We start from the raw sequence: 16,090 nt of genomic DNA on the forward strand, positions 1-16,090 counted from the left end.
CTAGCAATCTGTGCTGATGTACTGGGGCAGTGGGGAGCGCACTTCTCATTATAGACCCTCATTTGCAGAGAAGACAACGGTGAGAGACGGGGGCACGGCATTGGGAAGCATGCAGGGCACTGAGACGTTAGTGCGTGGGTGTGTACGCAGACGGGCTCCCCATCTCACCCACCCACCCCCAAAATTGAACCGCTGAGGCGTGGGCCCCCAACATGGGGGGCATGTGACCGCCATAGGGACGGCAGTAGAGGAGCATCGGCCTAGAGGAGCACGGAATGTGGGGGTAACAGACAAATAAGGAGGGGGGTGTGGGCCCCCAGTCTTGGGGTGTGTTCCCACCCCTCCTGGTACATCGACGGTCAGTACCAGTGCGGTTTCAGATGAGGTCTACCCAGAAACAGTGAATACAACAATGGAAGTGAGGACCGTGAAGGGGAGATTAACTGGGGGTCGACCTGGCGCCACACACGCAAGGAGGTGAAGCTCACATTTGCTCAGGGCATAGTGTGTGATGGGCATACTGCACAGGTGGGACTGTGTGCTTAGGGCCGTGCCGGGGACCGCTCGCAAGGGCCATGATAGACCTTTTAGTGCCGGGAAAGGACTGCATGAGAGGCAGTAGCCTGGCACCGACAGGGTCCTAAAACCATTCCTCTGTGGCGTGTGCCCGCCACAGGGGCGTAGGCAGTAGACACAAGGCCAAAGAACACCGGGCCATTGGAGGAAGGGTTGTGCTAGAGGTGGCAATAACTTCAAGGGGAGCTGTAGTGGACAGGACGAATTGGAGGCCACGTACAGGTCAACGGAAATGGGTGCATGGAAGCAACGCAGACGTTTCCCACCTTCAAATACACCCCACAATGTCCCGCACCTGTGACCTACGAATCAGCCCAAAATGGCAGCGGCAGTGGAGGAATCAGCGGCATCCAAAGGAGATGTGGTGGTCCTGATGGAAGAAATAAGTAACCTGATGGCGGACATTGGAGGGACGGTTGACAAGATTATTCAGTGGATAGATCAGATGTAGGAGCGACTAGAGGAAGTCAAAAACAATCCGACCTCATTGAATACCCTAGAATCACAAATGGACAAAAGAATAACGGAGTCGGGATGAGAAATTCCGTTTTAAAGATGGACAATTTGGAAAATCGTGAACGACGGAACAACCGGAGGCTCTTTGGCATCCCGGACAAAGAAGGGGAGTCTGAGCAGGATTTGGAAAGAATGCTCCATGAAGTTTCGAAGTTGATATTCGAGGATGAATCCATTGACGAGGTGAAGATTGAGAGGATGCACAGTGCCGGGGGTCAGCCGTAGGTGCCAGGACTGTCCTAGCCCAGTTCCACAATTACAGCGACAAAACCAAAATCTTGGAGAAAGCGAAGCAAAAGGGTCCAATCACCTATGGCTCGGCGAGAGTGACGGTTTTCCAAGATTTATCCTCACTGACTCTAACTAGAAGGATGTGCATGCCCTTGACAAAGTGGTTACAGGGAAAAGGAGCGCGCTACAGATGAGGCTTCCTGTTCTCCCTTACATTTGAACTGGATGGACACAAACAGAGGTTGAGAACTGAGAGAGAGACATCCGCAGATGCATATCCGAGCTGTTGGGTAACACCGAGAGTGAGCAGAACCAGGATGAAAGGGCAGACGACAGGGAGTGGCGCATCCAGGGGCCGAAACAAAGGCGCATACCGGGCTCCAGGAAGTACAGGGAAATGAACGCTTCACCCGTGGACTCTTGAAACACATCGGGTATACTGTAATGTTAAATGTGAATGCAGTGGCTGTTCCGAGGTTTACACTTAGACGTGGGGACCCTGTGAGAGTTCCGGGGTGATTCTATATTGAAAATGTCCTATACAGGAGGTTACGGGGCTTGTGGGCTTGATGAGGCTTTGTAGCGACTTGGCCTAATGGTGGGGGGAGTAGAGGGGGCTCGGTGGCTATGAGGTTGTGTAAGTGAGGGACCATGGGGTGAACGGTCTCGCTGGTGGTTTGCGTTTGGCTTGGTGATATTAACCGGGTTGTGTCGGACGCCTTTAAGTGGTGGGGTGTGAGAGGAGGAAGGGGGCAGGAACGGGGTCTTCTTTAAGCTGAGGGTGCGTGGCAGCGGGGAGGTGGAGTATGCGGTTTGGCCGCCCGGGATGATGCTGGTGACGGGGGTTCCGAGAAGCGAGAATGGCGGTAGATTCAGGGGCTGAGGGGGGTGACCTTCTTAAGGTGGTCAGGCTAAATGTCAGGAGAATGAATTCACTCACAAAAAGGTCATTAGTTTCGAGGGAATTTCGTAGAGCCTGCCTGGACGTGATTTTTCCTTCAGGAGACCAAATATGCCAGGGGTGAGGAACGGAGGGTTCCCGGGTGGGGACTGGGACAGGAATACTGGGACTCTGGCCCCTTGAGGAAGGTAGGGGTAGGTAGTCTCATCAGGAAAGGGCTGAAAATGGAGGTGATCAAAGTGTGGGCAGACGTTGAAAGTAGGGACTTGATGGTTGTTGGGTCGGTACAGAATGTGAGTTCACACTGGCTACGGTGTATTGCTCCAACATGGGCCAGCAGCGGTTCCACCAAAGACCATCCCGAAAATAATGCTTGAGGCCTCCGGCCACATGATCTTGGGGGGTGATTTCAACATTTGGGTGGATATTAAGTTGGACAGGCAGGTGGGAGGGTCCGAGTGCAGGAACCGCAGGGGAAGGGGTCTGCAGGGGACATGAGATGCTGGACGTGTACGGGCTCAAGGGTGCATTGAGGTGCTCTCAACCGAATGAGAGGGAGGGCTATGGGATGCGGCATTGGGCTCTGAGATCTCCCCGATTGTATGGTCGCACCATCATATGGTAACAGTGGATTTAGACTGGGCAGGCCTGCCGCGGAAAGAGTCAACGTGGAGATAATGAGTCACTGTGGAAGGACCATGTGTTTTGAGCCGAGATGTCTGAGGAAATGGGGGGGGTGGTAATACTTTCGAATTAATAACGTGTGTGTGTGTGTGTCATATCACAAAACACCTGAACCCACCTTTCCTTCTAAATGCATTCTTATCGGGCCCTTTTTTTCCTGTGTCTTTGCTAAACATGCTCTTAATAAATCAAACTGTCATTGTAGTGTGCACAGACAGTTAAGGTTGCTAGCAGTCTGGTCATTGGGCTTGCTTTTTCAGACCCGTACTTGGTTTGATTTTGCCCTTCTGGGGTTTGTGGTGCCGTTGCAATTTGGAAGTATTGGTAACTTGTTAATAAATTGATGCTTTGCCTAGTAAATCATGGACTTGTGTGTGTGATTTTTCTTCAGTGCCAATAGGGGGTTTGCCGAAGCACACTGTATGAGGGGTCACTCCAACTTTGTCTCTTCTGTGTGCACCATCCCTCCGAGTGACACGCATCCTCGAGGATTGATTGCCACTGGCGGCAATGATCACATCATATGTGTCTTCACACTGGACGCCCCAGAACCACTGTATACCCTGAAGGGACACAAAAACACAGGTAGGTGCAGCCCTCTGCTTTAGTTCTACTTTGCTCAACAACTTGCATATTGCAACAAGGTAAATTGCTACGTTTATATGCTGCTTAGGGTTTGTGGTTCATTTAAACCTGATGCAGACAAACTCATCAGCAATGCGGCCAATAAATGCACATAACTAAACTGCAAAACAAGTGATGGTGTTCTTCTATTATTTTCTAAGTATTTGAAGGGGACCTACTGTTTTTACAAAAATAAAATGTTCTAGTAGTGTGTCAATGTATTATGCTCCACCTATTTTCCATGAAGCATATAATTGCTATTTTCAAAATTTTTGTAAGTGATTTTCATACTACTCTGTCCTCCATTTTGTGAGCTGGTTAATGAGCGTAAAGTGTAAGTGGCGGAGGAGGAGAGGACAGTTCTGGCGGGGTCAAGGATGCAAACCGGTCTTAAGGGGGGGTGAGGTGCCCAGTCACTGAAACACTCCTCATCCCATGTGCCACTGCCTCCCAGTACATTTGCTGGCCACAGTTCTCTTTTCTGTTGTGGGACTCCAACTCCCAAAGTGCAACTGGGAGAACCGAAGAAAACCTGGACTGGAGCCAGGGGAACGGAATCGAGCATAGTCTGGGAAGCAACTGAGAATGTGTGTGCCATCAGAAATGGGCCGCCAACACCTGACATGCAACTTCAGACCAATCGGAGGTGAACTGCTGGGGCAACATAAAACGAACTCTGACAGAGGAGAGACTGCAAGGTGACCGAAGAGGCACAGAAACCTGACCCAAACCAAATTGCCAACAAAAAACACCACCACCTGAGGAAAGCGACAGAGTGAAGTAGCAAACTAAGGTCCTGGCTGCTACCATGCCATCATTGACTGTTTACAAAACCGTGCTGGAAAAGGGGGGGGGGGTTTAAAACCTCTCACTTGTGTAATATAGCCATTAGGGAAATGACAGGTTGGTTCCTAGAGTCAACTGAGTGCTGCAGCCAATGGAAGGGCGAGGGGGGAGACTGAACTGGCAGGACCACAGTATACAAGGAGACCGAAGGAGAGGCGGAGATGAGCAGAATAGACACAGGAGGGGTACATTTGATCAACAGTTGTTTGCTTGCGAAAGGGTTGTGCTCAGGCAATATTTTTTAACATGAAAATGGGGAGTGGGGCAACATACCCTAACAATTACTTAATTCAGTGGAGCATATATAATGCCACTGTACGTTTTGAACTGTCTCGTAAAAGAAAAGGGGGGGGTGTCGGAGGGGAGGGCAGACTTAGCTGGTTGGGTTCTGTATTTTCTTGAGGGCAAAATGGATGAATGGATTAGATGATGGGTGAATCTTGAACATAGATCTTGAGCGACTTTTAGGACCGTGAGAAGCAGAGGATGGAGAAGTTTCTATCTATCCCTACCTATCAGAGGACCTACCCCTACCCAGTGCTGAACTGCTGCCTATCCAAAGTGGGTAGAGTAAGAAATCGCAAACCTCTATATTCTGTTCGTATTTTTTTCTCCCAGCATCAAACCAGTTATTGATTCACTTGTTTTGCAAAATGTATTTATTCATTCGGGACAGAAACACCAGCTCAGGGCCTTGCTAATGTAAAATTATTAAAAAGGTAAAAAGATAATGTGACCATTTTTACTTTATTTGCCCGTACTGTATTTGTACAGTTCCCCTTTTATTTAAAAATGAATACACTTGTGTAGATGGCTGAGGAAGCTACTGTGAAGACTGGTGTGAGGGGTCTACATGTTCCAATCATTAGAACTGCCCCTAACTTGATCCGGGAATTGCAGCAGTGATTTTCCCACTGTTTTCCTGTGTTTGTCGACCGATTTCGGTGGATTATCTAATTGTTGCCACCTTCCTTAGGACTGTCTTCATAAAAGGAGTATAGCAATCATCTGCATTCCTGTATGACTCTATATATGGGTCACACTTAGGCGTATCCACCAGGCAGTAGTCAATTGGAACAATCTCAACTTTCATTTACTTCTGGAGACATTCGACCTGCCCCTACGGAAATTAGAAGGGGACAGTGTCACTGGTATTATCGATGTAGTTTATCTTTTCATGAATGGCTATTTAAGTACATTTTGGAAAATACACACACTTATGAGCAAGAATACTCACAGGTCAATTGTCTAACTTGAATATGGAGGTGGCTCCAAGTGATGGTGCAGTAGGTTCATGCTCTGTATTTCCTATCCGAGAGTGCAGGGGAGAGGAAAAAGTGTGGCATTACCATAATAGGTCTGTAAATGTCTATTGATTCATGTTAGTACACCATTAATAGATACAATGCTCCCTGGATCATGGAACACTGTTATTGTTTTGTATTCCGTTATTTTGCAAATTTACTGGTCTAAAACTGCAGATCCCGGGTAGCGGCTAGCATACCCCAGTGAAAACTCATTTTTTTTTAACTGTTGTTTTTACAAAACTACTCAAATGCACACGCTGATGAGAATATTTTTTATTGCTGTGTTCGTGTTAAGCGCACCTTCCAAGTATTTTATAGTGTGTCTCCTGTATTATACAATGTGGCTATATCAGGAAATGCTGATCTCGTACAGACTACACAAGTGAAGCTATACAGTATAATTCAACCAAACTGTAAGCGCAATGAAATTGCTTAGACGTGGAATCTGCTTTACTCTGCTTAGGTACGCGCCATGAGAGACCTCTGTGTGCGACTGGCGCACTTAAATGTACAAGTTTACTGTTGCTATGGGCACTGTTGCTATGGGCAGTGCGTCTTGCGTGTCCCGTAGTTTAATGGGTGCCATCTTGGAATGGGCTCAATGCGCGTGTAAATCTAGTAGCTGCATTTTACAAATACCCAAGGAAAATGCTGATAATTTAAAAATGCAACGCAATGCGCGATTTGAGGATTTTAAGTTTTAAACTTAATTATGAGACATACAGATTCTTCCCTTTGTGTTGTGTAATGTAATGTTGTTTTAATGCTCACTGCTAGCAAAAGTATGGGATCCGTGAAGAGATACGAGGTAGTCTCAGATGGAACAGCATTGTGCTCATTGGTACATGGCACATAGTGACTGTGTTGCGAACGTGGTGCCCTCTATGTATAGAAAATGTATATCTTTGGATAGGCATCTAATTTAACCTATAGTGGTTTACTCGACCACTGAAGGGTGGTCAGGGGTTGCCAGTTGATAGGTTCATTTAGGCCACTGCGATCGGTTTGGAGTCGTAATATCCAACGGTGTTCCCTTTTGAGTAACAGGGCATGTATATCGCCTCCTCTCAGTGGGACTATTACCTTTTCTACAATAGTCCCCTTTAGATCATCCTCCTTGTGCCCTTTTCATAGGAAATGTTCTACTAGTGGTGCATTCAATCTCTGAGTTTGTATACAGGATTGGTGTTCTTGAATTTGCTTCTTAATGCGCTGGCTGTCATCCCAATATATTTAAGGTTGCATGGGCATGTGATCAGGTAAATCACATGGCCTGTATTACATTTGGTGAATGCTTGTTGCTTCCATAGTGTTTTTAAGCCCAGATCCAATGTAATGGATCTGGATGTTTATGAACATACCGAATATTAGCCACATGGTGCGTGACCAACCGGACGAGACGAGTTCCATAGTGTTGGTGGTGTATCTGGACTAGGGCCCGGGTGGTAGGACTTCACTAGTGTGTCTCTTATGTTTTGTCTTGGTTTCATGGCAGTAATGGCGTAGAACCCATATTTAAGATTGCCCAAAATTTGACTATCTCCTCCTTCACTGTATTCAGCTTGTGAGGAGTAAATCGGGACTGCCGTGATATGGTTTTCCTGAGTATGTCTTATATTTTGCTCTAGTGTAGTATCTCGGAGAATTTTCGGTGACCGTTTCTTTGCGTGTTTCAGGAGTCTTTTTGGGTATCCTCTGGCGTGCAATCTATTAGTGAGGCTGTGGGCCTGTGCATCATATTTGGTGATGTCCGACCAATTCCTTCGAAATCTCAAATATTGCTTGAAAGGTAATTTGGACTTTGTTGGTTTAGGATGAAAGCTATCAAATTGAAGTAGATAATTCCTGTCTGTTGGTTTTCTAAATACTGTAGTGCATAGTTTTCCGTCTTTTGCCATGATTTTCAGATCGAGGATGTATACCTCCTCCTTGCTGCTAGTGTAAGTAAATTCAGGATATCTTTCTGTTTAACCAGGTGATGAATGTCTATAAATGTCTGTTCCCCTGAAAAAATTAGGACGTCTTCTATGTTTCGAGGGGATTGGGTCCTCCAACGTATTCCATATCTATGACCGTAATCACCACAGCTGTGCTGCTTCGGAAAATATTTTGGCGTCTGTGTCCTGCGTCAATGACGTCGATAAGCCGTCCTCGAGGACCTCCTCCGACGACCAACGTCACCAGATATTATAAGTAGGACGCACGACGCCCGTAGCCTCGGTTCCGTTTTTTCCACGCACGTGTTCGCTTCGGAGATCTCGGCGTGCCTCGACTCTTTGGAGTTTCTGTTCTTTCGGTTCTTCGAACCTGTTCGTTTTGCAAAGTATTATCGGGATGTCTTCCTCTTCTTCCACCCGGGTCCGGGCTTCAAGAAGTGTGGGGACTGCGGGTCCAAGATGTCGGTGACAGACTCGCACAACGCCTGCCTCTGGTGCCTCGGGGAGGCCCACGACGGTGTCGACGGCCAGTCGCTTACGTCCAAGGCCTTGCGGGAACGTAAGAAGAAAGTGTCGGTCGGTAAGGTGTCCAAGCCCTGGAAGGCGAGGTCCACTGGGCTTTCGACTGACAATTCGAGGGGCAAATCTCCGCATCGTAGTTGTAAGTCTAGGGGGTCTCGGTCCCAGAGTGGGTCCCGCCACTCCTCTGCCTCTTCGAGGCACTCCCGGAAGCGCCGTCATCGGTCGCCTTGCCCATTCCTCATCCGTCGTCACCGGGTTTCTTATCCCACCAAGCGTTCCTCTCTGGAGGAATGGGCTTCCTTCGGGAAGAAAATGTTGGCGATTCTTGAATCGCAGGGCACCGGTCTGTCCGCGCCTCCGAGTGGTGTCGGCCGTGACCGTACTAGAGACACCGCTCATACGCCTTCGGGCTTGGGTGGTCGGCACGATTTGTGGGAAAGGTCCCGCTCGGACAAGGGGAATCGTTTTAGCCATGCGGGTTCCAGGTCCCGGTCCTCGACGCGCTCGAGCCCGTGTGCACCTGTGAGGTCTTCGAAGAAGACGTCGACGCCGGTGGCGCCAAGGTCATCGACGGACTCTCTCGAGGCTCCGCCTCCGAGGAAGTCGTCGACCCCATCGGCGCCCAGGCTGTTGAAGGACATGCTCCGGGCTCTGCCCTCGAGGCCTGTGTCAAAGCTGTCGATTCTGTCGGCGCCGCGCTAGACATCAACGCCAATTCACTAGACGTCGACACCGTTTCACTCGACGCCTTTCGAGGCTGTGGTGTCGGAGGTACCCCGTGGTACGGGTGAGCCCCTAGAAAGGCTCTGGCCAAGGCAAAACATGTCTTTCTCCCTTATTCAATGCCCACTTTCCAGCCTAGCCTATGGAGTATATTTCCGAGGTGGAGGAGGGTTCTGAAGATGGATTGGTTCCTGACGCGGTACCAGATGAGCTTCTTTCTGGTCATAGCCAGACTGAGGACCTGCGTCAGTCACTGCATGACGCCAGTGGTCTGGACACCTCTCCGGAGGTGGAGTTCTGTAGGCCTGAGCCTGGCACCCATGCCGAGTCATCGTACCGGCGCCTTATGTCGAGGGTCACGGACTACTTGGGGTGGTCGGCGCCCCCAGTTGATTTTGTGCAGGATGACCTGACAGATATCCTCGACCAAGGTCCACCCACTGACCCGGTACTGCCATTCCATTTGGCTCTTCAAAGAAGGGTGGCAGCGGCTTGGACTGCTCCGGCAGTGGGCAAGTCTTTGCCGCGAAAATACCGCCCAGCCAGTAGTGACCCCTGCTACTTGACCACGCACCCCACTCCGGAGAGTTTGGTGCAGGCGGCTACGGCCCCAGCAAAGCAGGCGTCGTATCCTACCATCCCTCCTGATAAGGACGACAAGCGCTTTGATGGCTGGGCGAAGAAAGTGTTTTCCTCAGGGGGTATGACTCTTCAGGCGGCCAACTCCATATGTGCCTTGTCACGTTTCACGCACACTCTGTGGAACTGTATTTCCTTAGCGGCTGAACATATTCCCGAAGGGGACGAGCGGGATGGTTTTCTTGCTATTATGCAGGATTGCAAGGATGCCATGTGTGAGTCCGTTGAGTCGGTTTTGGACACGGCAGACTGTGTCAGCCGGTCCATGGCGGCGAGCACCGTAATACGCAGGTTTGCATGGTTGAGGAAGTCGGGGTTTGCTCCTGATGTGCAAGCCAGACTCCTCAACATGCCCTTTGATGGTGGACATCTTTTTGGCAGCAAGACTGACGAGAGCTTTGAAAGGTTGCAGACCTCCAAAGCTGCAGCAAAGTCGTTGGGCGCTGCAGTCCGCCAACCTCCGACATTTCATCCTAGGGGACAGCAATGGAGGGGAGGTTCCTTTTTGTTATTACTCATCCTTTAGTAAAGCGAGAGGAGCTGCAAGTCAAAGGGGCAACCGTAACAGTGCCAGAGGTGGAAAACAAGGCACTCGAGGTGCCAAGGCCGTGCAAACAGTTGCCTCTTTGCCCTCAGGCAACGCTGCATCCGCTTCTGCTTAGTCATGAGGCCCATGCTTCGCCGGTTGGGGGAAGGCTGGCGCAGCATCTTGTAGAGTGGCAAGCCATTACTTCGGATGTGTGGGTTCTGGAGATCATAACCCACGGCTACTGTCTTCCTTTTCGGCAGAGGCCTCACGACAATCCACCAGGGAGCCTCTCCTTGAAGAGTCTGGATCTGCTCCTTGCGCAGGAAATTCAAGCCCTGCTGGAGAAAGGCGCCATAGAACTGGTGCCTGTAGCGGAGAGGAATAAGGGATGGTATTTCCCTTATTTTTTGATATCGAAGAAAGACGGGGGATTGAGACCCATCATGGACTTGCGCGGTTTGAACAAACTCCTCAGGACAAGTTCAAGATGGCGACTCTTTCTCAAGTCCTCCAGGCCCTTCAACTTCAGGATTGGTTGGTGTCTCTCGACCTCAAGGATGCTTACTTCCATGTGCCGATCCATCCCAAGCACAAGAAGTACCTTAGGTTCGCTGTTGGCGACTCGCACTTTCAGTTTCGGGTCCTGCCGTTCGGATTGACCTCCGCCCCGAGGATTTTCACCAAGCTCATGGTGGTGCTGGCAGCACATCTCATGCAAGGGGGGATTCACGTCTACCCCTACCTGGACGATTGGTTGATCAAGGGGAGCTCTCCCGAGCAAGTCCTGGATCATCTGTCCGTCACCTGCCACTCCCTTCACAGGCTGGGCTTCTCCCTCAATTTAAAGAAGTCCCATTTGACACCAACGCAGCGGCTCCAGTACATCGGAGCAGTGCTCGACACGTCCCTGGGGCAGTGTTTTCCTCCTCAGGTGAGGGCTCTTCACATTCAGCAGATGGTGCACAAGTTTCATTTTGCCCAGGATCTCCCAGCGTCCGAGTTCTTGAGACTGCTCGGCCTCATGGCATCCTGCATTCTTCTGGTGCCAGAGGCTCGTCTGCGGATGAGATCTTTGCAGTGGGCACTCAAGCTCCAGTGGTCTCAGTCCTCCGGCAGGCTGTCCGTCCCTGTTCAGGTGCCCCCCTCGGTGGCCCTGGACCTTCTGTGGTGGGCCGTCGAGGGCAATCTGATGACAGGGGCCCCATTTTGGCTGCCCTGGCCGGAGGTGACGATCGTGACGCACGCATCCCTCACGGGATGGGGAGCTCATGCCAACGAGTTGACAGTCAGCGGTCGTTGGTCTCCGTCTGAGTCCAGACTCCATATCAATCTGTTGGAGCTGAGGGCCGTCAGGCTAGCCCTGAAGGCTTTTCTGCCGACTGTGCGAGGAAAGAGTGTCCTGATTCTAACGGACAACACGGTGGCCATGCACTACCTCAACAAAAAGGGGGCAGGGTCACTTCCGCTGTGCAGGGAGGCGATGCAGCTCGAATTCTGGGCCATCCAGCAGGAAGTTTCGATCTCGGCTGTTCATCTGGCCGGAGACGACGAGACGGCGGACGCTCTGAGCAGGCAGAGCTCGATCTCTCACGAGTGGGAGCTGGCTCAGGAGATTCTCCTGGAGATCTTCGCCCTTTGGGTGACCCCCTCAAGTGGATCTCTTCGCCTCCAGTGTCAACCGGAAGTGCGAAGGGTTTTGCTCGCGGGAATTTCCTCCAAAAGGAGCCTTAGACACGTTTGTGGTGGAGTGGTCATTCCCACTGCAGTACGCGTTTCCTCCAGTCCCCGTCATCCCGCAAGTGCTGCGGAGGTTACGGAGGTTCGGTTCCCGGATGATGCTCATTGCTCCGGCGTGGGCCCGGAGGACGTGGTACCCGGACCTTCTCGACTTGTCCATCTGCCCTCCACGTCGTCTTCCCTACAGAGACGATCTGCTCTCACGGGAGGGGGGTCAGGTTCTCCATCCAGAGGTCAGATCCCTCAATCTTCACGCTTGGCTTCTGAAAGGTTGAGGTATAAGGATTGGGACCTCCCTGAAGACGTGATGGAGGTGTTGCTCTCGGCCAGGCGGCCGGCAACTAAGTCTCTGTACCGTTGCTGTTGGAGAAAGTTCTGCAACTGGTGCAGAGTTCAGAATGTGGATCCTTTTGAATGTGACATCCCCATGGTTCTGTCTTTTTTGCTTTCTTTGGCCCACAGGGGCTTGCAAGTGGGGACCATTAAAGGTTACCTGGCGGCGCTGTCCATATTTAAGCGCTCGTCTCAAGTGTTCCTATTTTAAAATTCCTTTAATTTCGCAGATTTTGAAAGGACTCACTAATGTGTTCCCTCGTCACCTTTTCTGGTGCCAGGTTGGGATTTGAACCTTGTTCTTAAGTGTCTTATGGGTGCTCCGTTTGAGCCTTTACGTTCTTGCCCTTTGAGGCTGTTAACTCTGAAAACTGTGTTTTTGGTTGCGGTTACTTCCGCTCGCAGAGTGAGTGAGTTACAGGCACTTTCAGTTAAGCCACCCTTCACTGTGTTTCATAAGGACAGGGTTGTCCTTAGAGTTCGTCCTCCTTTTCTTCCGAAGGTGGTTTCGGACTTTCATTTGAGCCAGAAGGTTGTTCTTCCGGCGTTCTATCCTCCTCCGCATCCTGGTAAGGAAGAGGAGAGGCTCCATAGGCTGGATCCTAGGAGAGCGTTGAGCTTTTATATTTCCCGCATGTCCCGGGTCAGAGTGGACGATCAGCTTTTCATTGGTTACGCTGGAAAGCGTTTGGGACAAGCTGTGACGAAACAGACTTTGTCTCGTTGGATTATTTTAGCTATCTCCGAGTGTTACCGCTTGGCGGGTAAGGATCCTCCGGCTGGCTTGCGGGCCCATTCTACCAGGTGAGTGGCTGCGTCTACTGCTCTGCAGAGGGGAGTTCCTATTCGTCACATCTGTGATGCAGCCACCTGGGCTTCAGTACATACTTTTGTACGTCACTACTCCCTCGCTTCCATCAGAGGGCAAGATCTGGCCTTTGGCAAGGCAGTTCTCTATTCCGCAGTTTGATTGGGCATGCTAAATTTGTATTCTAAATTCTTTCCCACCTCCTTGCTTGGTACTGCTTTGGGAGTCTGTCATAGATATGGAATACGTCGGAGGACCCAATCCCCTCGAAGAACAAGTTACTTTCTTACCTGGTGACGTTCTTTCGATGGGATGGTCCGACAACGTATTCCATATCGCTCCCTCCCTGCCTTCCCCGCTGCAGAATTTCTTTTGCGATTGCAGCTTGCGTTCCGCAAGGCCTTGTGTGTCTGACTGGCAGAAAACTGGTGGCTCACGTTCTGGGAAAAAACTATAACTGAGGCTATGGGCGTCGTGCGTCCTACTTATCACATCGGGTGACGTCGGCCGTCGGAGGAGGTCCTCGGGGACGGCACATCGACGCAGACGCCATTATCCGAAGCAGCACAGCTGTGGACATTACCTGTCATAGATATGGAATACGTCGTCGGACCATCCCATCGAAAGAACGTTACCAGGTAAGAAAGTAACTTGTTCTTCTCAAGCCCAACATTCATTTATCATGTTTTAAGTTACTCTGCAAAAAATTTAAATGATTAAAGAACCCAATTACTGCCAATGAGAAAGTAGTTGAACGCCCTGACAAGCAAACCTTCCATAGGTAATCGCCATCATGTGCAAACCCCTCATCAATAAATTGTGTAAAATTAACAGTCCGCAACGGAGCAAGTGTTCTGCAAAAAATTAAGATGTTTATGCGTTTCAACCTCCTCCACAAGGCCACAAAATCGACTACTTTTGTTTTATTCCCTTATTATTTTACGTCTGATGAAGACCTCTTTCGTTCGGTTTAAGTTCCACCTATACCAAATCTTGCTGAGCCCTTTCACCCGGAAATAACATTAGATGGGGAGCCACAGAGCCTAGGCATTTATGTTCATGTTTCAAGTAGTTCAGACTCCTTAACGAGTGAATTTTTTCTGTTACACTGCAGTCGTTGATTAGATCCATCTTGGTCATGTTCGCAGATTATACAACAGTGATGTATAACATTGTTTGAAAATAAGGGGTTAAATGAAGCAAGCTTAGATGAAGGGAATAGTGAGCATGGTAGTACTGTAGTGCATTTGAAGTGATTTGCACTCTGGAATGGTGTTGGAGGCTGATGTTTTTGCATGTAGTCTCTAGGTATGAATACGTATTCTCCTTCTATTGTACTGGTACACTTGAATAATGTCTTTTTATAATCTAATGGGATAGCTCTGTGTAAGGCCAATGTAAAAAAGTATGCTTTTGTCATGCCACGTTGTACATTTTGAGTTGTTTGAAACTTTTCTAGTGGGGTGTTGGGACAGTCTGTACTATAGAGTTAGTCCTTGTCAAGTACAGGTAGGACACTGCTATTTTTGTAGGTGTCGTTTGAAGTTGACTGCACATGCACATTGTCAGGGAAGTATTTTCTTTCTGCACCTTTCCCTGCATAGCTTTCTGTGGGCCCCCATTCCTTTTGCTGGTCTTGAACCCTGTCCTGGCTTTTGGGAGGTCAGTAAAGCCGTTTGCTTTACTTCCTTTTCCTTGGCATAAGGTCTCATACCATTTAGGGTTGTACTTATTTAATATTGAGGGAAGTGTTCTTCTGCTGGTTCTGCCTATTTTTTTTTTTGCATCTGACTACACGCCCGTATTGCATTGATGATTGATTTATATTCAATTCTATTCTCCTAATGGTGAATGTCTATATACAGTTTATAAGGTTCTGTGTGGCAATACTTGCCTGAAGACCTAATAAATACCTGTATTTTTATATACTTGCCTGCCGGACTTTAATTACTGGTGTTGATCTGTGTGGACTCATTGTATCCCTAGACCAGTCTCACTCCTTCCTGAGACTAAGCTTTGACTGCTCAACTACCTTACGTGGCTCGCCTCTCTGTGTCTTTCCAGTTTACCATAAATAGGGTGGTCTTCCAAAATCCTTCTACCAAGGTCTGATTTTGGAAATCCATCTTCACAGCCGCACACCCACTCACACACTCACATACATTTATTTTGGAGAAATGTAAAAAGCCACTCAAGGGGCACCCACGCAAGACGTCCAGGGGCAGTTAAATTCTGCCAAGGTAATTTTCAGAGACTTCCAGATAAGTTTTAAAAGTTCAGCATAGGCATCAATGGAACAAAGTCAGTTGGCACAACCACGGTTATGGGGCAAAAGGAAGGTAAATCACAGTTCTACCCCACAGGCACAGAGCAGACGGCAACCGAATCAAGTCAGTCTTCGGAGACCCTCCTGAAGAGCTCTAGTGCGAGGTTTGAGACCCAGCAGCCCCTTGAAGACTAGAAGGACAGCAGGATTCAGGCCAAGAAAAGTCTATAGTAAAACACAGTAGAACTGGGCCTGCATAAACAATCTACCATGGGGACCACTCTGTGAAAGCATCTCAACAAACTAGCCCCCTCCCACTGCCCAAAGGCAAGTACTCATGCTGTGGTATCTGAAAAGTCAGATCAGGAATGGCCACCCAACCCGGTGAGTACAGGGCATCTTTTTTTTTGTTGCATTTTAAGTTTTATAAGCTTTATTTAATGATGTGTTATTTATATAGCACCTTTATCCAAAGCGCTTTACAAAGCATATATTTACATATAATATCACCCAACTGAAGATGGAACTCCTTTATCGACCTCGGAAGGATGAAAGGCTGAGTTGGCCTTGCCGGTATTCGAACCTGCGACCTGCAGATCACGTTCAGATCGCAGCAGCGACCGCTCAGCCCGGTCACATGACAAATCGAAGTAACACAGTAAATACAATGGTAAATAATCTAGTGACCTCCCCCTCCCCCCCCCGTAGAGAAGCAAACAAATAAAAAGGGGTGGAAACCACATTCAAATTTTACAGCAAGACGACTTTGGGCTATGGCCTTTTGAGTTCCAGTCTTTGGCCCAGGAAAAAGCATTGACAAATTCCACTCCCCATAGCAATTCAAAGTCCAAAGCGTCCGGGTTAAGCACTCAGCCCTCAAGGTGCTGCCATGCTCCCTTCTCCTTGGGCCC

At 49.2% G+C, this 16,090-nt stretch overlaps 1 protein-coding gene across 1 annotated transcript in view; it reads left to right on the plus strand.

The window, feature by feature from the left end:
* PLAA (phospholipase A2 activating protein) overlaps nucleotides 1–16,090 on the plus strand; it is an 801,260-nt gene that overhangs the window by 103,797 nt on the left and 681,373 nt on the right. Inside the window, exon 2 of the mRNA XM_069630922.1 lies at nucleotides 3,300–3,493. Coding sequence (XP_069487023.1) covers nucleotides 3,300–3,493 — 194 coding nt within the window. The remainder of the gene's footprint in view (nucleotides 1–3,299; nucleotides 3,494–16,090) is intronic.

This window comes from Ambystoma mexicanum, chromosome 6q (genome assembly GCF_040938575.1).
Source record: "Ambystoma mexicanum isolate Mex_15411 chromosome 6q, UKY_AmexF1_1, whole genome shotgun sequence".
Classification (NCBI taxonomy): Eukaryota; Metazoa; Chordata; class Amphibia; order Caudata; family Ambystomatidae; genus Ambystoma; species Ambystoma mexicanum.